This window comes from Syngnathus floridae, chromosome 5, assembly GCF_059516105.1.
Source record: "Syngnathus floridae isolate MCC-2025c chromosome 5, RoL_Sflo_1.0, whole genome shotgun sequence".
NCBI classification, from domain to species: domain Eukaryota; kingdom Metazoa; phylum Chordata; class Actinopteri; order Syngnathiformes; family Syngnathidae; genus Syngnathus; species Syngnathus floridae.
This window is the reverse complement of record NC_142417.1, coordinates 4,183,607-4,204,056: the sequence shown is the minus strand read 5'-3', so window position 1 is coordinate 4,204,056 and position 20,450 is coordinate 4,183,607. Positions and strand designations below refer to the sequence as shown.

Here is a 20,450-nt window from a genome sequence, read left to right as displayed (position 1 = left end):
ATGGCAGTTGGGTTTTTTTTTTGCGGCACACAGTCACTCACCTGTGTGGGGGCGCACGTTTGGCCTTTGGAGCGTGTCGGGTCAGAGGACCCAGTTGGCCGTAGCCGCTTTCGGCCCTGCTCAGACATGACAAATGAATAGGAAGTGGAAAGGACAATTTTACGTGGGCGAGATCTCACCCCTGGTTGGCTGGGTTGTCCCCAGCCAGCGTGGGGTCACTGAGGAGGGGGTCAAGGGGGCCTTCCAGTAGTTTCAGCAGCTTCTCCGTATGTGGCTGACAATTGACATAGTGATAGTTAACATGGAATTTGAAAAACGAAGTCATTTTGTGGCCAGAATGTATTAACTTGAGAAAATGTTCAAATATTACAGTGAGCCTTGGTCCCATGGCGGCGACCGCATCTCTCATCAGGCCAATCCTCTTCCTCTCCTCCTGTAGCTCTGCCTTCAAATGACCACATGTGGTGGTGTGTTTTTTTCTGCCAAGAAAAAAACCAACAACTTGGTTGTATATTGAGAATCACTCTTAACCCCCCGATATTGAACTTTCTGCATGGTGGTGACGTCATCAGCAGAAAATTATGTGACGCCATGTCGGTTTAAATTTGGACCTGAGTGCCTCTAATTCGGCGTGGGATTGGTCGAGTTGAGTCCGAAGTTGTTCCAGGTCCCAACTGCGCTCAGCTAGGTCAGCCTTATGCTGCTCTGCCACCTAGTGGAGGGTTGTTGTCAGTACAGTTATTAAGAATAGCTAATGTGGCATTTAAATTGCATTATAACAATCTTTTTTTTTTTTTTTTTCTGAAAAAACAAAAACAATTGGAAGGATTTTCTACTACAGACATTTTTTTTTATACCTGAAAAAATAAATTTTGGTTCAAGCTGAAAAATCTAACAATGCAGGCATTCAATAAAAACATGTAAGTTAATGAAAAAAAACCTAACAATGTCTATTTTAAAGTCCTTAAAAATACCAAATAAATCTAATTTCTGGGGGAATCAAAACGGGGGGAATAGGGGACCTTCTTGCGGAAGCAGCTCTGTCGCGCCATTTTGTTGATTGTTTCCTCCAGGATAGCCACGTCGGCTGCATTACGGCCCCGCTGCTGTCGCAGAGCGAGATTCTCGCGGGCCAACTGCTGGGCCTTGTCGGACAGACGGGCGTAGCGCGCCCACGCCTCCTGTTTCTCCAGCACTGCTTCCTTGCTGGCCTCAGGCAGCTTTTGCTCCACCAGGCGCTCCACCTCGACCGCTGCTGCTTCAGCCGCCGTCTTCAGCTCCTTTTCCAGTCTATCGGTGAAGCAGATGTGTCAGTTTTACAACTTGCCTTCTTTTCAGCAACATGTCTGTTATTCTCACCTGGTTTTATCCATCACTGCTTTCATTTCTACTGTGTACATAACGGCTGCGTGTTCCCTCTCCCGATCAGCCAGGTTCTTTTGCGCAGCCGCCACATCAGACTTAAGCTGCTGCTTCTCCTCCTCAAAGGTCTTCACGGCTTCAAGCCGGGCCACTATAGAGACAGAGTTGTCAGTTCAACAGCGGCATTTGATACTTGGGCCTTCAGACAATCTTCCCTTGTTTGCTGAATCAAAACTGCCTCGTGGTGCCATGGAACCATGATGATGTAATTTGAGGACCTCCGTTCAAACAAGATTAGTGCTTTCCTGCCATCCAGTGGCACCTTGATGAACTAATGAACTTTGTTGACATAAAACGAGGTGCTTCACTTAGACAAAGGTAGTGTATTGGTGCCATCTTCTGTCATCTTTCTGCCAATGAACTCCGTTGAAATGAGTTGAGACTTATGTTGATGGTTTTGCCACCATCCAAACCTTGAGGAGCTTGTATCAAATGTTTGAATAGCCAATAGTGGGCGAACACTGTCTAACAAATTCATGGGACAAATAGAATTCTGTTTTTAATTGTGATAATAGTGTTGAGGCCAGGTGAAGACAGTGGTCCTTCTCACCTAAGGCGGCGTTGTCCTCCTCCAGCTGGTGGATGCGATCCCGCAGCTCCCGGAGCACTTCGGCCTGTCGTCCCCTCAGGCCATTTCGCTCAGCTTGGGCTTCCCGCAGACTTTGGTCCAGCCGCTCCGCCAGCTGCTCCATCTGGTCCTCCTTGTCCAGCATCTCCGTCTTCAGATACTCCACCGCCTCCTTCTTCTCTGTCTCCGCGTGGACGCAACGACGCACCAGTGACGTCTTCTCCTGCTCCAGGCGCTCGCATTTCAGCTGCTGTCTGCACCAGTTGTGTCATGGTGGGGACTTGACCATCATTACGCACAGTATGGAGCTTCAGTGTCTGTCTATCCATCTGTCTGTCTGTCTGTCTCTGTCCGTCGCTCTAATTGTAACTCACCTGTCGAGCTCGTCGTTCAACAAGCGTATTTGAAGGCGATACAAATCCTTCGCTTTGTCTCCAGGCTCTCGTTCTTCGGCGGGAGTAACCTGGCTCGGCGTTTTCTTTCTTTTCTTGTCTGCCTCTTGTTTCTGCTCCTTTTTGGGCATGGCGAGAAAACAAAACAAGATTTGCTTGAAAAAAGTTGACGGAGGCTAAAGTGCGCTACTTGGTTGCTAGGCGATGGGGCATTCAGGGACGCTCAGAGGATTGGAAACTCCGAAAAACGCACCTTGATGTAAACGGTGTGTAATTTAACCACAAGAGGGAACTGTGACCTAAATCAAGTAATTAGGGGCGATTCATTTCTGTCAGGCGTACACGTTTTATGTTCAGGTAATATTTTTGGTTGTTGTTGTAGTAACAAAACAGGATTCAATAAAGTTTATGTCGTGAGTATTATAGCAGCTTCACGCAGGTGTAACATAGGTAACAAGCGCCGTGGTCGTTTGTGTGTCTGCGCCCTCTTGTTGAAAGGCTTATCGGTCCATCCGTGGATTTTGGTTCTCTGCTGGTGTTGTTGAATAACGATCGTCCGCAAAAAAATGACACTGGGTCCCCATCGTGACCTGCAGTGAAAATGAAAGTTTTGAAAATTTGCATGATTTATTCAACTGTTCTTGCTTTTTTTATGGACATTTATTGAGCGCACAGCCATGCCACTCGAGACTTTCCAAGACATTTCATGTGGGGAATTTTGTCCCCAAGTGGATACTTTTTAGTTGTTATTATCATCAATTTGACCGATAGTGACCGGTATGTCGACCTCAAGGTCATCAAGCAAATAGTCAGCCTTATCGGTCGATCAGTGGATTTTTGTTTTCTCCTTTTCTTGCTGAATACCAATCGTCCACAAAAATGGCAATCGATGTCCCCATTGTGACCTGCAGTGAACGGGAAAGAAAATGTTTATTTTCAAAACTTACATTATTGATTCAACTGACTTTTCTTTGCGATTTTTCTGGACGTTTATTTAGCGCGCAGCCATGTCGTTCGAGGCCTCCCAAGACATCTCATGCCGGGAATTTTGTCCCTAAGTGGATACTTTTTAGTTGTTATTATCAGTTTGACCCGTGAACAACTATTTGTCTTTGCGCGCGCGCGCGTGATGAGGCGTCGGCCAGGAACTTCATGACTCGAATGAATGAATTTTTGAATGCCTTTATTTGTTTCAAACATGTAAACATCATCAATCAAATGAAGACACATGAAAATAAAAAGCAAAAACAAGGTGAACGTCATTTAAATGATGACTGTATAAATACTATTATGTTTGTACATAATACAATCTACTGCACAAAATGGGCTATTTACTTGTCTGAAAAGGAGTGGGAAGACGTACGACATGCTTTTGAATATTTTCAGGCAAACGGTTTTGCTTTCATATACTTGGATTTAATTATTTGTATTTACTGTTAAACGAGTTGACTGCTTTTCGCTGTTGTACACGTCCAGAACATTTACAAAGTTACCAAAACGAAAGGATACAAAGTGGACATTGCTGTTTTTTTTTGTTTGTTTCTTTCTTTCTTTCTTTTGGTCATACACAAACAGGCGCGCGCGCCACTGCCCACGTGGCTTGAGAGTGCTTTGTGATGACTACCTTTGAATGTGACGTCGACGGCGTGTGGGCGCGGCCTGCCTCTGGCTCGGAGCAGGGTGCACCAAACGTCCATTTTTCTCTGGACTAAAATCCACTAACTAATCTCAGTGAGGCGATTTATCATTTCTTTCCTCCCGACTGCAACGGTTGCGACCCTCAGCGAGAGGGGGGATTTTCCTCCAACATGTGGAAAGAACTAAAGCGTGTTCTTCTCGTGATTGGCATATATTGGACATGTGGCTCAGGTAAGCAATTTGTATCTTTGAAACAACAGTCAAGAGCTGGAATGTACTGTACTGTGAGTTAGCATGACTGCATCTGCTTATCTTCTATCTTCTAACGGTGCCTGAGATAAAAAAAAATGAATAAAAAAATGAATCATTGCAATGTCACACCAAATGGACGACAAAAACTTTGAGGAAGAATTCTCATTATTCGGACACTTTGATGTAGTTGCTGTGTACAACTTGGTTTGAGAGGAGCACGATTGCTTTGTGGCGTGTGGTCAGTTGTCCCAGACCGGACCTTTGTTGTTATCGGGGCTTGCCTTTATCATCATTTTCATCATCACGGTATTCATTATTTGTTCAGCACGCTTTTGTTATACTTGTTTACTTGTTTGTCTGTTGTGAGCCATGTCTTGTCGCCGTGGGATAGGGGGGAACGAAATTTTGGTTTCTTTGTGTCTTTGGCATGTGGAGAAATTGACAATAAAGCTGACTTTGACTTTGATTCACGTGGGCTGCTATGATGTAGCATACGAGCAATTCGACTTTGAAATGACGAGCTAAAACCGTTGAGTCAGGTGTCTTTGCGTTTTTTTTTTTTTACGGTGGTAAACGAGCCATTGGTGATTTTTAAGTGCGCACTGGCTGTCAGCATGATGTGTATTGAAGTTGAGCATGTAACTTTAAAATATTCCATCTAAAATTGCTCTTTTATTTTGAAAACCGAATGTGTTTGTATGTGCTGTCGCGTTACTGGGCTTTTCCTTCCATCTCTTTTTTCCGGGTTTACTTTTGTTTTTCCTTCGCTCTGTTTTTTTTAATTTTTTATTTATTTTTTATTCCTAAAACATGGGCACGCTTGGAATTCAGGAGCGGCTGATTGGACTTTGTGACACTTAGATGAGTTGAACCGTTAGGGTTAAAGACAGAGAATGTCAACAAGACACAATAATAATACATTATATATAATAATAATGATAATAGTGATAATACTAGTTTAATAATAATAAAAGTAATAAATGTATTATTACTAATAATAACGATGATAATAATAATAATAATAAATAAGAACAATCATTTCTTATACAATATATTATGCACGTGTATATAGACAAGCTATTTCTTGGCGCCCCTATGATAAGAATATTTTCATGAATTATATGAGCTAATTATAATGAAGAATAATCAATCATTATTAGTCATTATTATTAATAGTTTCTTACAGTCCTTGATAGAGTATTAGCAATCATTTCCTACAGCCCCTTTGTACAATAGATATTTCTTAGCATCTCTGTTATAAAGAAATCATGGCTATTATGATCTAAATATAGATCATAATCATTATGTTATATTAATAATGTAATTATATTATTAATAATACACCTTCGTGTTTGGTCTGTTATCGTCACACACAAAAAAAGTTGCAACACAGTTGCGCAGTTCATAATATCGCTGTGCATCATCAAAATGTGTCGGAATATGTTTTCAAAGATTGCAAAATTGAGTAGGACTTTTAGGAGACTGATTTCAATGCGTGTTCATTTCTCCTAGTGAATCGCAGGGCTTATCTGAATAATTGCATTTGCCCCTCAGAGTCCATGCTTATTAGCTTTGATTGATTGATTGAGCCCGCACTTTAAAAGCCCTTTTTCTCCATGAAACACTCAGGCCAGCCTGGCTTGCTTGGCTTTGTACTTTGATATAAGGAAGGACGGGCGGGCAGGCTTCTTGAGTTAACAAGGGGAGAGCGGTCCAACTGTTGCAACGTGTTCCATTCGATTGAGTTGCGTTGTGCTTTAGCACCCTCCAGTGGTGAAATGTGTGATGACCTGATTTGAGCTTAGGTCATTGGTACGTGCGTAACTGGTGGGTGGGGTAATTGCTGAGGGTGAAGAAGATGATGATGGCATCTTTTAAGTGGAACAACTTGCACCATTGGTGGGCTGACGACATACTTTTTGCCCCTGAAGCTTCGTATCATCACTTTGGGGCAATTGTGTGGAATCCTGGGCAGGCGTAAGTGATGCTTTTATGCGAACAATCAGCAGCTCCACTTTGCTGCATGGCGCTGGCTGGACCCAAAAATGAAGGACAGGCAAGTTTTTGGAAGGGGCCAAAGCGACAATGGGCGTTGCCCCCCCCTAAAGACAGAATCCTTGTTGAGATGCCCCCAATGAAGAGCACAGAGTAAAAACATGCAAGTGTTCCATCAGTGTGCTCTGATCCCCAAATTGTGCCTTCAGCCAACAAGTGTCTGTCCGAGTGGCTCGAGCACGACTCCAGCTGCTACAAGAAGGAGACGACGCCCAACGGATGGCTGGGGGCCCGGCACCACTGCGTCTTGCAGGGCGGCGACCTGGTCTCCATCACCTCCTCGGCCGAGGAGGACTTTGTGAAGCGCACCATGGGCAACACCCGCTTCTGGCTGGGACTCTCCAACCAGGTGAGACGGAAGCAGTCGTGGACTCTGCAGCCACAACTGGAACTGTTTTCTTTTTTGCCCCCCAGAAATGCGACAACGTCTGGTGTCGCTTTGAAGGCGGGAGCCAGAAGCTGACCTGGTCCGATGGCAAGACAACGACACACACCAACTGGGCCTCGTACCAATTTAAAAGGTAAGAAGTCACATCTTCGCATGCTGTTGTCAGGCGGACACGCTTAAAGGTTCTGGAACCAACTTTGAGAACGAGCACTCAAGGAAAAGTATGAAAATGTTCCTTTTTATAATCTATTCCTTTTTATAATCTACCGACAGCGCCGACGTCGCGTCCTGCGCCTACGTCAACCAAGGAGCTTATCGTTTGCCTGGAAGGTGGAGGTCTGGCTCCTGCGCTTCCTCGCTGGCCTACATGTGCAAACAGCCGCCGAGTAAGTCTGCACGTCCGTGGTCACGTTGCTGATGAAAGGTGAGATGCGCAAACGGGTCTTTTTTTGCAGGCTGCCCGGACAGACAGACGTGTACCTCCAAAAGTGTTTCTGCTGTAATGAAGAGTGAGTTGCAGCACGCTTATTTGCACTTGAACCATGTCGTCATGGTTTCCTCCTCAATGTTTTTCTTTGTGGCCTCAGCTTCCGACTGCAACGATGGCAACTTGCTTTATGGCAATGATTGCTATCTTTTTGACGCGACGCGTAGAACTTGGGAGGATGCCGAGAAGTTTTGTCTCGCCCGGCGAGGCCACCTGGCTAGCATACACTCTAGGCAAGATGCCGGATTCATTATTGGTGAGCACCAAGAAGAACCGCCGCAGTTGTCATTTGGCTGAAGCTAAAATGCCCTGAAGCTCTTGTTCTCCTTCCTTTCATCAAGATCACTCAACTCACAGTCTGATTTGGTTGGGAGAAAAGAGGAAGGGCAACAACTACGAGTGGACTGACGGAACACCTTCTCATGTAAGTGGATTGCTGAAGGCCTTTGGAAAAGTCATGTTGCAGGCATCCGTCTTGTCTGGAGGCATCGGGCAGCCGCTTACAAAGTATTGGCGCTCTGATTCTAGAGAGGAGGCGGTTAAGATGATATATCCCGGCCGGTGGCTCGGGTTTGTCGGGTTAGTTGCTTTGTGCACGTTTCCCCCAGACATTTGGGTTGCCAGGGCGGGCACAACGTTTTATTGCAATGTTTATACTACTTTGACTGCCAAAGTGAAGCCAACAACCAAAGTGAAACTTTAATGAGAGAAGCTACGAAAACGCTGCAAGTGAGGAAATGCGGCGGGAAGATGACCACATTGAATGCAACGCGCTAAAGTTCTGTCCAAAATTTCATCCGCAGAACTACGGTCAATATTACCACTACAGTCATGGTGTGTGTTCCCGCTTGTATACCAACTACAACCTGGACAGAAAGTGTTCTTGCGGCTGGAGACACCCACCGGTCTGCAAAACAGGTGCAAACGTCCCTCCCAAGCGCCCCTTTAGGATGTGTCAAGCATTGGCTCATATTCGCTGCCCTTTTTCTGCAGCCAAGCGCGGAGGGCCTCCACAGCTGCCACCATTCGGCCAGCCGGGTAGGTGTCCCGCACTGCCGCCGTCTTGCGCTGTCTTGCGCTGTCTTATGCCGTCTGGCTCGCAGACTGGACTGAGAAATGCGGCTGGTGGCTGGACTACCCAACCAACGACTTCTGCTACCTGATGATCCGCGAGCCCACCAAGACCTGGCAGGAGGCGCAAGACGACTGCCAACGCCTCCAAGGGAACCTGCTCAGCATCGCCGACGACCATGAGCAGACCTTTGTACATGGTAGGCGGCCATGAAATGAAATATTGGCCATGAACAAGTTGTTGTTGTTATATGTTCATTCCGAACCTATTTAAAACATGAAAATAGGAAAATAAAACACCGCTTTAAAGTGCCATGTCCAAGTCACTGAAAGAAACAACCCAAAACCCCCAACAACAAAGAATGCTCGAGTAGGAGGAAGCAGAGCTTTTTAGATTCCATTCAACAAATGATTCAATTGATAAACCGAAGTGGACACACTTTCAGATTCCTTTTTGCATGTGTGTAGTCAGTTTTGTTTCAAAATTTTTCCCCCCTCATACATGTTAAGAAAGCAGTTTTTTTTTAAACACTTTGATGTTTGCACTATTTACGTGCTCATTTTCCAGACCATTCCACAATTTCAACCGTTTTATGATCACGTTCCTTCTTACGTGTCCTCATAATGCTGGTTAATTTATTCTTGTATTTTTATGAATTGTTTACACAGCGTGTTCTTCTTTTCCTCGCAGGCCTTTTTAATTCTTTAGTGACCCACATGGGCTCTTTGCCTCTTTTTTGTATTATTTGTTGACAGGACAGGTTTTATGGTATAATGTTGGAAAGAAAGTTTTTAGATAGATAGATAGATAGATAGATAGATAGATAGATAGATAGATAGATAGATAGATAGATAGATAGATAGATAGATAGATAGATAGATAGATAGATAGATAGATAGATAGATAGATAGATAGATAGATATACTTGCAACATCAGCATTTCATTTTTGTCAGATGCTGGTTGAGGTCTGATCCCCTCAGCCGTCTGCCCTGTTTCAGTAGCTCCAATTTGTGTTTGCCAACCACACTGTTATGGCTGCTTTTAATATTTCTCGATGGTCCCCCTGCCTAACTCAATTCCTTTTGAGCTGAGAAAGTCGATCACCTGGAGCTCAACGGATGACGCGTCCTCCTCACTCGGCTCCTCTTGATGATGTCGTTCATTCTGGTACAGGTTACATCAAGGCTCTGACGAAGGCATCCTCTCTGTGGTTGGGCGCCAATGTCTCCATCCAGGACGAAGGCAGCAAGTGGGTTGATGGATCCCTGGTCCACTACGTCTACTCTGCTTTAGGTTTGTCGGAGACGGTTGTCTGCTGCATTTTGGAGGAACGGAGGAGCACTGAGATCTTCTCTCCCGCCCCCCAGGTACCGCCGCTGGAAATTGTCTTTCCTTCCTCACTGGCAACAGCAACTGGGAGTACGACTCGTGCGACGAGAAGAGAGGTTACGTCTGCAAGAAGAGAGGAAATGGTAAGTGAGAGGCAACGCCCCACCGACTGTCTGTCATCGCCCCTTGACGTCGGTCTGTGCCTTGACGTCTCTTTTCCTTTGGTCTTGCAGTGAAGACTACGCCGGCGCCTGAGTGTAAGTCGCCTTTGACTGCGTCGAAAACAATGATCCTGCAGTCACACCATGCCAACCAACAAATTGTGTGCTTTTTCATGAAGTACTCAGCCACGTGTTGAATGTTTTTTGCATCGTTTTACCTTGTACAGCGGCACTTTGGTTGTTTCCCAAGCGCGAAGGTGAATGTTCCAGAATCCTTTCAAAATGTAAACGTCTCTGATGCCATTGGGCTAAGCTAACTAAGTCGAGTCCCGGATCTTACAATTTGCCCGAGAAAATGTAGATTTGGTCAGCCGTGACCCGCAAGTTGCCCTTTGCTCAAAATGGTGGACTGAAGGGCAAAAACAGGCGTGTGCTCTGATCTGTTCCCCAAATCAAATTGTGCCCTCAGCCAACAAGTGTGCTCCCGGGTGGCTCGAGCACGACTCCAGCTGCTACAAGAAGGTGGAGGAGCCCAACGGTTGGGTGGGGGCCTGGCACCACTGCGTCTGGGAGGGCGGCGACCTGCTCTCCATCACCTCCTCGGCCGAGGAGGACTTTGTGAAGGGGACCATGGGCGACGACACGCCCTTCTGGCTGGGACTCTCCAACCAGGTGAGACGGAAGCGGCAGTGGACTCTGCAGCAACAACTGGGACTGTTGTTCTTTTCCCCCCCAGAAATGCGACAAGTTCTGGTGTCACTTTGAAGGCGGGAGCCAGAATCTGACCTGGTCTGATGGCGAGACAATGAATCACACCAACTGGGCCTCAAATCAACTCGAAAGGTAAGACGTAACAACTTTGCATGCTGTCGTCAGCCGGAGGTTCTGGAGCCAATTTTGAAAACGGCCACTTGGGGAAAGGAAAGAAAAGAAAAACACGGGAAAATAATTACTTGTTTTTTTTTCTCCCGACAGCGCCGACGTTGCGTCCTGCGCCTACGTCAACCAAGGGGGAAAGGGTGATCCCGGCAAGTGGCGGTCTGGCTCCTGTCTTTCCTCGTTGGCCTACGTGTGCAAACGGCCGCTGAGTAAGCCTGCACGTTTGTAATCAAGTTGACTTTGAAAAGAGAAAAGCTCAAACAGGTCTTTTTGTTATGCAGACTGCTCGACGTGTTCGCCCAAAAGTGGTCCTGCTATAGTGACGAGTGAGTTGCAGCACACTTATTTGCACTTGTCGTCCATCTTGTCATGGGCATATTTTTCTTTGTGGCCCCAGCCTCCGACTGCCACGACAACACCTTCCACTATGGCGATTATTGTTATCATTACGAGAAGACGGTTAAAACCTTTGACGATGCCGAGAAGTTCTGTCTTGCCTGGGGAGGCCACCTGGCGAGTGTCCACTCCAAGAAAGAGGCCCAATTTGTGTATAGTGAGCACCAAGAGCAACCGCCGCAGTCGTCATTTGACTGAAGCTCTTCTTGCCCTGAAGCTCGTGTTCTCCTTCCTTTCCTCAAGATCACTCGCAGACCTCACAATCTGCTTTCGTGGGACTCAAGAAGAAGGACGACGTCTACGAGTGGAGTGACGGAACAACTTACGTAAGTGAAATGCCTTTGAAAAAGTCATTTTTCAAAATCTAAGCTGTCCAAATTTGAGTAGGATAAAAATAAAAGTGGACATAGGAGAAATGCTGCTCGAGGCTTCAAATTTTGGATTGTTTTGGAGGGGAAATGGGCAAAACTGGGCGCGAGTGAGCGATTGCCGAGGAAGGGCGTTAAGAAGTCCAACACGCTCATGTCGTCCGCAGGACTACAGCAAGTGGCAAGATAACGGCACCGCGGAGAACTGCACATTCCCAAATTCTGTTGGGGAGCTGAGTGTCAGCTCCTGCACAACGGAGCGGCCATTTGTCTGCAAAAGAGGTGCAAACGCCCCTCCCGAGCGCTCCTTCTGCACACATCAAGCATTTGCTCATATTTGTAAACACCATTCCCGCCTCTTCCCCTACAGCCAAGCACGGAGGGCTTCAACAGCTGCCCTCATTAGTCGGCCAACCGGGTAGGTGTCCCGCACTGCCGCCGTCTTGCGCTGTGTTGCGCCATCTTACGCTGTCTGGCTCGCAGAATGGACTGACACATGCGGCTGGTGGCTGGACTACCCCGAGGGTGACTTCTGCTACCTGATGATCCGCCACCCCCCCAAGACCTGGCGGGAAGCGCAAGCCGACTGCCAACGCCTCCATGGGAACCTGCTCAGCATCACCGACTCGCATGAGCAGGCCTTTGTACATGGTAGGCGGCCGTTCGTTGGTGTCACGAATGTATGAATGGATGAACGGATGAATGGATGAACGAATGAACAAACGAATGAATGGTGTCGTTCCAAAATGCGCCTCATGGGCTCAATGAGCGGGTCAGAAAAGCGCATCTCTGGAAGATCCTGTTCCACCTTTGCCTTGGGTCCACAGGTTACGCCAAGTCTCTGCTCTCTCTGTGGTTGGGCGCCGATGTCTCCACCACGGAATATGACGCTCAATGGACTGATGGATCTCCGTTCACTTACATCCACTTGAGTGCAGGTCGGTCTGAAAGCATGTCTGATGCTTATCGTCTGCACTTTGGATGAACGGCGGAGCGCTGAGATCTTGTCTCCCTCCCTCCCTCCCTCCCTCCCTCCCTCCCTCCCTCCCTCCCTCCCTCCCTCCCTCCCTCCCTCCCTCCAGGTGACCCCGGAGAGGGCAAGTGTCTTTCCTTATTCACTGCCAACGGCGTCTGGAAGCACGACTCGTGCGACAAGAAGAGAAGCTACGTCTGCAAGAAGATGAAAAAAGGTGAGTAAGTTGTGATGCTCTGCTGGCCGTCATCGCGCATTGACATCCGTCTGTCCCCTGACGGCCGTCTCTGCCCTGACGGCCGTTCTTTGCCCTGACGGCCGTTCTTTGCCCTGACGGCCGTTCTTTGCCCTGACGGCTGTCTTTGCCCTGTCTGTGCCCTGACGTCAGTCTTGGCCCTGACATCCGTCTTTGCCTTTCCTCTTGCAGGAGTGGAAGAACTTTTGCTGTCTTCTGACGGTAAGCAGCCCGACAAAATTAGTCACAAGTTCTGTGCAATTTTTCTTATTTTATTAAGTCCGCAAATGTACTTGAATGTTTTTCGCGTTGATTCGCATGTGGCGATGTTTGTTTCACAAGCGTGCTTTATAAAGTGATTTTTTTTTTTTTTTGTAGGGAACATTTCAAATTGTAAACGTCTCTGATGCCATAGGGCTAACCCAGTGCTTCTCAATTATTTTCTGTGATGCCCCCCCCAGGGAGAAGAAAACATTTTGCGCCTCCTCCATGTTAGTAACATTAAAGCAAACAAAATATAAATAAAAAAGATCAACTTACAACAAAGAATAACTTTATTAACATTGTTTTTGGTCTGTAACAGATCAAAGTGCATCACTGCCTGAAATAAAAAATTATAAGTATTCAAACTATAAACATTTTTGAGCAACTGCCATTTTATGCTGAAGAAAATACAATAAAATAATAAACATACATAGTATTAAATTAAATAACAGCAATAAATAATATTCAAAGTAATCAGCAACATTAACTCAGAAGCACAAGATGTAAAAAAAAAAAATGTAACCTACAAAAATACATAAAACAATTTGTGCTGTTATTTAATCAAAACAAGGCAGCACTCCACGGCTGCAGTTAGTATCAGCTCTTCTGCCATGGCGTGTTTTTTTTTTTTTTTTTTTTTTTTTTTTTTGCACTGAGCAATATGGTACGCTGCTTTATATGATGCTTGCAGTGCTTGCTGATTGACTAAAGTAGCATTCACAAAGTGGGATGATTGCTCAATATTTTTCTATGGTGTTCCACTGCACTTTTTTTCACCTGCTCTTTTCCGTGCGCTCTCCACTGTAGAGCGGAGACTCCTTGCGCACACTCTTCCAGTGATACCGCCACCTACTGCAGTGGATGTCTAATTACTCTCTCATCTAGCACACCCAAAAGAAAAGCGTGTTCCCCGGTGTCACACGCGCCGCCCCAGGAAGCACTGGGCTAACCTAACAAGTCGAGTCCCGGATCTTCCAATTTGCCTGAAAACATGTGCGAGACATGTTTTGGCCAACCGCGACCTGCAAATTGCCCTTAGCTCAAAATGGTGGACTGAAGGGCAAAAACAGGCGTGTGCTCTGATCTGTTCCCCAAATCAAATTGTGCCCTCAGCCAACAAGTGTGCTCCCGGGTGGCTCCAGCACGACTCCAGCTGCTACAAGAAGGTGGAGGAGCCCAACGGTTGGGTGGGGGCCTGGCACCACTGCGTCTGGGAGGGCGGCGACCTGCTCTCCGTCACCTCCTCGGCCGAGGAGGACTTTGTGAAGGGGACCATGGGCGACGACACGCCCTTCTGGCTGGGACTCTCCAACCAGGTGAGACGGAAGCGGCAGTGGACTCTGCGGCAACAACTGGAACCGTTTTCTTTTTTCCCACCCAGAAATGCGACGACGTCTGGTGTCGCTTTGAAGGCGGGAGCCAGAATCTGACCTGGTCCGATGGCGAGAATACGACACACACCAACTGGGCCCCAAATCAAGACGAAAGGTAAGATGTAACAACTTGTTCTGGTCAGGCGGACACGCGTAAAGGTTCTGGAACCAATTTTGAGAATGAGCACTCAAGGAAAATTACTTTTTGTTTTTTAATCTACCGACAGCACCGACGTTGCGTCCTGCGCCTACGTCAACCAGGGGGGAAGGGGTCAGCCCGGCGAGTGGAGGTCTGGCTCCTGTGATTCCTCGTTGGCCTACATGTGCAAACGGCCGCTGAGTAAGCCTGCACGTCTGCGATCACGTTGCCGTTGAAAGGCGCAAACGGGCTTTTTTTTTTTTTTTTTTTTTTCTCTTTTGCAGGCTGCCCGGAGGGACGGACGTGTTCCCCCAAAAGTGGTCTTGCTGTCGTGAAGAGTGAGTTGCAGCACGCTTATTTGCACTTTAACCATCTGGTCGTGGTTTCCTCCTCAATGTTCTCCATTGTGGCCTCAGCTTCCACCTGCGACAATGGCAACCTACTGTATGGCGATCATTGCTACTTTTACTCGAAGCTGTTCAAAGATTGGGAGGATGCCGAGAAGTTCTGTGTTGCCCAGAGAGGCCACCTGGCTAGCGTCCACTCACAGCAAGAGGCTCAATTCGTGTTTGGTGAGCGCTAAGACGAACCGCCGCAGTTGTCGGTCCCACAAAGCTGCCGTCATTTAGCTGAAGCTCTTCTTGCCCTGAAGCTGTTGTTGTCCTTCCTTTCCTCAAGATCACTCTCAAAGCATTTGGTATTCTTGGCTGGGACTGAAGAAGAAACGCAACAACTATGAGTATAGTGACGGAACAGCTTTTGTAAGTAAATTGCTGACGGACTTTGGAAAGGTCATTCTGCACGAGCTAGGTTGGGAAAGTTGAAATTTGAGCACAACAATTGCGCGGAGGAAGGGCGTTGGGAAGCAGAGTCCAATGCCCTCATGTCGTCCGCAGGACTACGCCGAGTGGCAAGAAAACACCACGGAGGACTGCGCATTCCCAAATTCTGTTGGGAAGATCGGCGGCAGCCCCTGCACGATGAAGCGGCCGTTTGTCTGCAAAACAGGTGCAAAAATGTCACTCCTGAGCGCCCCTTCATGCACTTGCTCATTCACCCTCCTTTACCATGCAGCCAAGCGTGGAGGGCCTCGACAGCTGCCACCATTAGCCAGCCAACAGGGTAGGTGTCTTGCACCGCCGCCGTCTTCTACGCTGTCTTATGCTGTTTTGCCCTCCTGCGCCGGCTGTCCCGCAGGCTGGACTGACAAATGCGGCTGGTGGGTGGACAACCCCTCGGACGACTTCTGCTACCTGTTCAACTTTCAGCCCACCAAGACCTGGCAGGAGGCGAAAGCCGACTGCAAAGGCCGCCAAGGGAACCTGCTCAGCATCGCCGACTCGGACGAGCAGGGATTCGTACGCGGTAGGCTGGCCATGAATTTGCTAGGTCTTTGAGAAAAACCTTTTTTTTTTCTGCTACGCCTTCCTTTCCAACTCAAAACCTGATAAACCCGAGCGAGATATGGCCAGCGTTGCTCGATTGTTGTTGGTTTTTTGTTGTTTCACTCTTTGTTGCAGTATTGTTAGCGCTTTGTCACAGCGCACCCATCAAGTTGTAGTGCAGAGTCAAGTGTGAGTCGTTTTGGAATCTTGCATGTGCTCCTTCGGATCCAAAGGTATCGCCAAGCTTCTGGCGATGAATGATGACGCCTCCCTGTGGTTGGGCGCCGACGCCTCCATCAAGCGTGACGGCGATAAGTGGACTGACGGATCCTTCTTCTCTTACCTCCACTCGAGTGCAGGTCGGCCTGAGCCGGTTGTCAGCTGCACTTTGGAGGAACGGATGAGCGCTCAGATCTTGTTTCCCAACCCCTACCTCCCTCCCTCCCTCCCTCCAGGTGTCACTGAAGGGGGGAAATGTCTTTTCTTGCTCACCGGCAGCGGCGACTGGAAGCGCGACAATTGCGACAAGAAGAGAGGCTACGTCTGCAAGAAAAGAGGTAAGTGAGATGTGACGCTCCGCGGTGGACCGTCATCACGTGTCGACATCCACGTTCTGGTTCCCGCTTGTAGGAAAACCAGCAAAACCCCAGCTGCCACATGACGGTAAGTCACCTTGTCCGTCTCTGTAAAAAAAAGACATTGAGAGAAGTCAACGGTTGTGCTCTCACAGGCTACAAGAAGGAGCTTCTCTGCCAAGACGATTGGAAATCCCTCGAATGTCCCGATAAAAGAGTCATCCGCATACGGTCGGCTTTCCATGGACGGAAGCGTGGCGACGTCTGTCCGAGTGGCGGCGGATCACGCGGTAAGAATCCTCCAGTGGCATTGTTGTTTTTGGCTCGCTGTCCTGGAGCCGTTTCTGTCACGAGGCTTTCACACGCCGTCAGCGTTGGCGGTAACTCGTTTGTAACGTATAACTCAATATCAACATGCATGGACGTGTGAGCGATGGCAATAGAAAATGTTTATTTGACTTTGAATAAAAATAGAAAACGATGAAAAAGAGCGAAGCTGTGCGTTTTTTGGATTCCTCTTTTTCTAATAGTCATTAACCATTAAAATCCCCTACGTCCTGTGACAAGTTGAAGTCAGTATGTAAGTGTGCGAAAAAAATGCGTGTGAAATGGTGGTGTGTTGTCACTTGCAGATGACTGCAGGGTGGAAGGGGCTCTCCGTCACTTCAGAGGATTGTGTGACAACTATCAGATTTGCCCCATTTACCCCATTTACCTTACGGATACGGACTCCTGCCCTGGTGTCTCCAAATACCTCCACGTCGTCTACAGCTGCGAGAAGAAAGGTGGGCTTCACATCCTGACACTTGCCTATGGATGATGTGCCAAGGAAAGAATCCAACGGATCCCCAGATAGAGCGTCGGCTAGGAACGGGTGACCAGACATGAGAATGACCGAGCGAGCGTTCCTTCCACATTGTCTTTTTTTTTTTTTGTCTTTCCCCAGTGTGTCTTGATAGTCTGGGCATCGCTGACGGGAGCATCCCAGACTCTTCTTTTTCAGCCTCTTCCTCTGCGATCAATGCCGAACCTCACAAAGCGCGTCTGGGGGGCAGCGGTTGCTGGAGACCCTCCAAAATAGGTACGTAAAAACAAAATCACAGCTCGTTTGTCGTAGTTTGGTATCCTGAGCAATGGAATGCCTTCCGCCCTCAGTCGGCAGCTGGATCCAGGTGAACCTCGGTCAGAACTTCAAGCTGACAGGCATTGAGACCCGGAGCTGTACATACCGATTGCAAAGTTCCAGTGTATTTGAGATGCAGTTCAGTATTGACGGAGTGACTTGGTATCGCCACCCAGTACAGGTGAGCGGTCGCTGGCTCTCGACTTTGTCGTCCAGGCTGTTGTCGTTCCTTGCAAACGCGCGTGTTTTCTTTCCAGCCTTCTGTGGGGACGTATATCCTAACCAGGCCCGTGTTCGCCCAGTACGTCCGCCTCCTGCCAAGGTTTTTGGGCCTACGCTTTGACGTCTTTGGGTGCAAGTCTGACGACCGCGCTCGCGGTGAGTACGACGTTTGGAGTGCAGTGAGAAACTAGCAAGAAACGGGCTTTGATTTTTTTTCCCTTCTGACCCACAGACATCTTGTGCAGCAGCACAGCCGCCAACCTCGGCCTTGACGGTTCAATGACGTGAGTCAGACTTTTCTTGCCGAAAAGCCTCCTCCTTACTAAACAAACTACTTCCGCAGGGTCCGGTGCCCACTGGGCTGCGCCCAAGCTGACTACGAGGTCTACGGAACACGGATCTACGAACAGGTATATTAATTACCGCACGACCTGCAAACGGAGTTCTTGTTCTATATCTGAGACGTTCTCTGAGTGCAGGACTCAAACGTCTGCGCGGCTGCTATTCACTCTGGCGTCATTGAGATTGGAGGAGATGTGACTTTGCAGAAGAGACCGCCACAGAAAGCCTACGACGGCTCCACCTGTAACGGAATCACCTCGAACATGTGCGTGCTCCGCTTTCACTGGCGAGTCCATTTAAAGATGCCCCACTCATTCTCACTTTACTGTCTGCAGATATGTGAACAAATCGGCTCCGTCTCCGTCTTACACTTTTGTTGACACGGGTGAGTAGAATGTCTAGAATAGAAAGCATTTCTTCACGTGACGCCATCTTGCGCGCAGAGCCGAGATGCTTGGACCGTGACTGGGAGGAGTTTGCGGACTTCTGCTACAAACGTTTTGATGATACAAAGACGTGGTACGGCGCTCGACACTCCTGCTGGGGTCTCGATGCCAATCTGGTGTCCATTCGCTCTGATGCTGAGAAGGATTGGCTGCAGGACTTCTTGAAGTCTGGTGCGCGCGCGCGCTAAGCGTCGCTCACATCGGTTCGATATCTGCCATATCTGGAAAGCGAATGAGAGCTCTGTCGCCGTTTGTCCTCTGCAGCCCCCGGAAACACGTGGACCGGACTGAACGACCTGGTCAATCGCGGCAAATTCGTGTGGTCAGACCGCCGGAAGGTGACGACCTTCACCAACTGGGCACCTCCGGGAAGACCTACCGGCCTGATGGAGAATTGCGTGGCCACCTTGAGCCAGGTAGGTGCAGAAAAGATTGACCCGCTCGCCGAAGACAAGTTTAGATTTAAAATCAATCTCATTCTGACGTTCAGTCTGGCAAATGGAAGAAGATGTCCTGCATGGAATTAAACGGCTACGTGTGTAAGATGCCCACAGCGCGTTATCCGCTGGATTTGGAAAGTGCCAATGCAAGTTGCGAGTAATCATATGAACCTTGCATGATCATTCTGCTTGGTTTACCATGCATTTTGATTGACTGATTGATTTACCATGCATTATTATGATTGATTAACCATGCATTGGTCGTCTTGTTAGTTAGCATGTGTTATGATTCTGTTTAAGTTACCATGCATTCTTCTTCTTCTTGACTTAACATGTGATAATATGATTTACCATACATTATTATTATTTTGTTCAATTTACCATGCATTATTATGAATGATTAACCATGCATTGGTCTTTTTGTTAGATTTACCATGTGTTGTTATTATTCTGTTTAAGTTACCATGCATTCTTCTTCTTGACTTAACATGTGATATTGTGATTTATCATGCATTATTATTATTATTTTGTTCAATTTACCATGCATTATTATGATTGATTAACCATGCATTAGTCGTCTTGTTAGAGTTAGCATGTGTTATGATTCTGTTTAAGTTACCATGCATTCTATTTCTTCTTGATTAACATGTGATATTATGATTTACCATGCATTATTATTATTTTGTTCAATTTACCATGCATTATTATGATTGATTAACCATGCGTTAGTCGTCTTGTTAGATTAACCATGTTATTATTCTGTTTAAGTTACCATGCATTCTTCTTTTTGACTTAACATGTGATATTATGATTTACCATGCAATATTATTTTGTTCAATTTACCATGTTATTATTCTTAGATTTACCATGCATTTTCATAGTTGATTTCTTATATTTCATTCACTTATTGTTAAATTTACCATGCATTATTATTCCATCTGTTTTACCATGTTTAATTGACCCCAAAAAAAACAATAAAATAATAAAGACAATTGGTGTCACCTCTCAACTCATTGGATAGTTTACTGATTTGGACAGAGATGATACTTTAGTGCTCCCGATGTACGAGTATTGGTCAGACCTCCTCATGACCCCATTTTGGTGCATTTTTGCATGGCTCTTTGTAACAATTTGGAAAAAAAGGATGTACTCTATTGCTTTCCACGTCATGAAATCCATCCATTGTCCTGAAGTGCTTCTCCTCACGAGGGTCGCGGCTAGCCTATTCCAGCTGGGGGCACATCCTGAACTGAGTGCCAGGCAGTGGCAGGACCCACATCATTCCCATCACCCCCCTTCCAAAAAAAACCCCCCAAAACAAGTAGGAGCGGTCAATCGGCCTATCATGAATGTTTTTGAAACGCGGGAGGAAACCTACACATGCAAACATGCAAACCCCACACGAGATGGCACTAAAGACTGCGCCTAACGTACTGCACAAATCAAGCAGTAGATATCAAAATTCCACCACACTAGTGTCATGTAAAAAAAAAAAAAAAAGTCACAAGATGACAACCATGGAAAA

General features: G+C 47.0%; 2 protein-coding genes across 2 annotated transcripts; one reads left to right on the top strand and one right to left on the bottom strand.

The window, feature by feature from the left end:
• Positions 1–37: 37 nt before the first annotated feature.
• LOC148397593 (cilia- and flagella-associated protein 157-like) lies at positions 38–2,582 on the bottom strand. The gene is made up of 8 exons (XM_088375692.1): positions 2,365–2,582; positions 1,973–2,244; positions 1,360–1,513; positions 1,023–1,290; positions 612–712; positions 371–479; positions 180–274; positions 38–116 (listed from the first exon to the last, which is right to left on the bottom strand). The coding sequence occupies exons 1-8, from the start codon at positions 2,511–2,513 to the stop codon at positions 38–40; spliced, it is 1,227 nt and encodes a 408-aa protein (XP_088231818.1). The 5' UTR covers positions 2,514–2,582.
• Positions 2,583–4,032: 1,450 nt separating this feature from the next.
• Positions 4,033–19,917, top strand: LOC148397592 (secretory phospholipase A2 receptor-like). Its single transcript, XM_088375536.1, has 49 exons — positions 4,033–4,251; positions 6,477–6,676; positions 6,742–6,848; positions 6,989–7,101; positions 7,171–7,224; positions 7,303–7,458; positions 7,544–7,626; positions 8,006–8,120; positions 8,196–8,240; positions 8,306–8,473; positions 9,449–9,568; positions 9,643–9,747; positions 9,838–9,861; positions 10,235–10,437; positions 10,502–10,608; positions 10,741–10,853; positions 10,926–10,970; positions 11,042–11,197; positions 11,284–11,366; positions 11,576–11,690; positions 11,779–11,826; positions 11,892–12,059; positions 12,236–12,346; positions 12,491–12,598; positions 12,809–12,838; positions 13,994–14,196; positions 14,262–14,368; positions 14,481–14,593; positions 14,677–14,730; positions 14,809–14,964; positions 15,071–15,153; positions 15,289–15,400; positions 15,467–15,514; positions 15,590–15,757; positions 16,011–16,136; positions 16,233–16,334; positions 16,408–16,440; positions 16,508–16,642; positions 16,985–17,137; positions 17,299–17,433; positions 17,508–17,656; positions 17,733–17,853; positions 17,930–17,981; positions 18,041–18,107; positions 18,177–18,304; positions 18,375–18,424; positions 18,483–18,656; positions 18,750–18,901; positions 18,976–19,917. The coding sequence occupies exons 1-49, from the start codon at positions 4,191–4,193 to the stop codon at positions 19,084–19,086; spliced, it is 5,370 nt and encodes a 1,789-aa protein (XP_088231662.1). The 5' UTR covers positions 4,033–4,190; the 3' UTR covers positions 19,087–19,917.
• Positions 19,918–20,450: the final 533 nt, after the last annotated feature.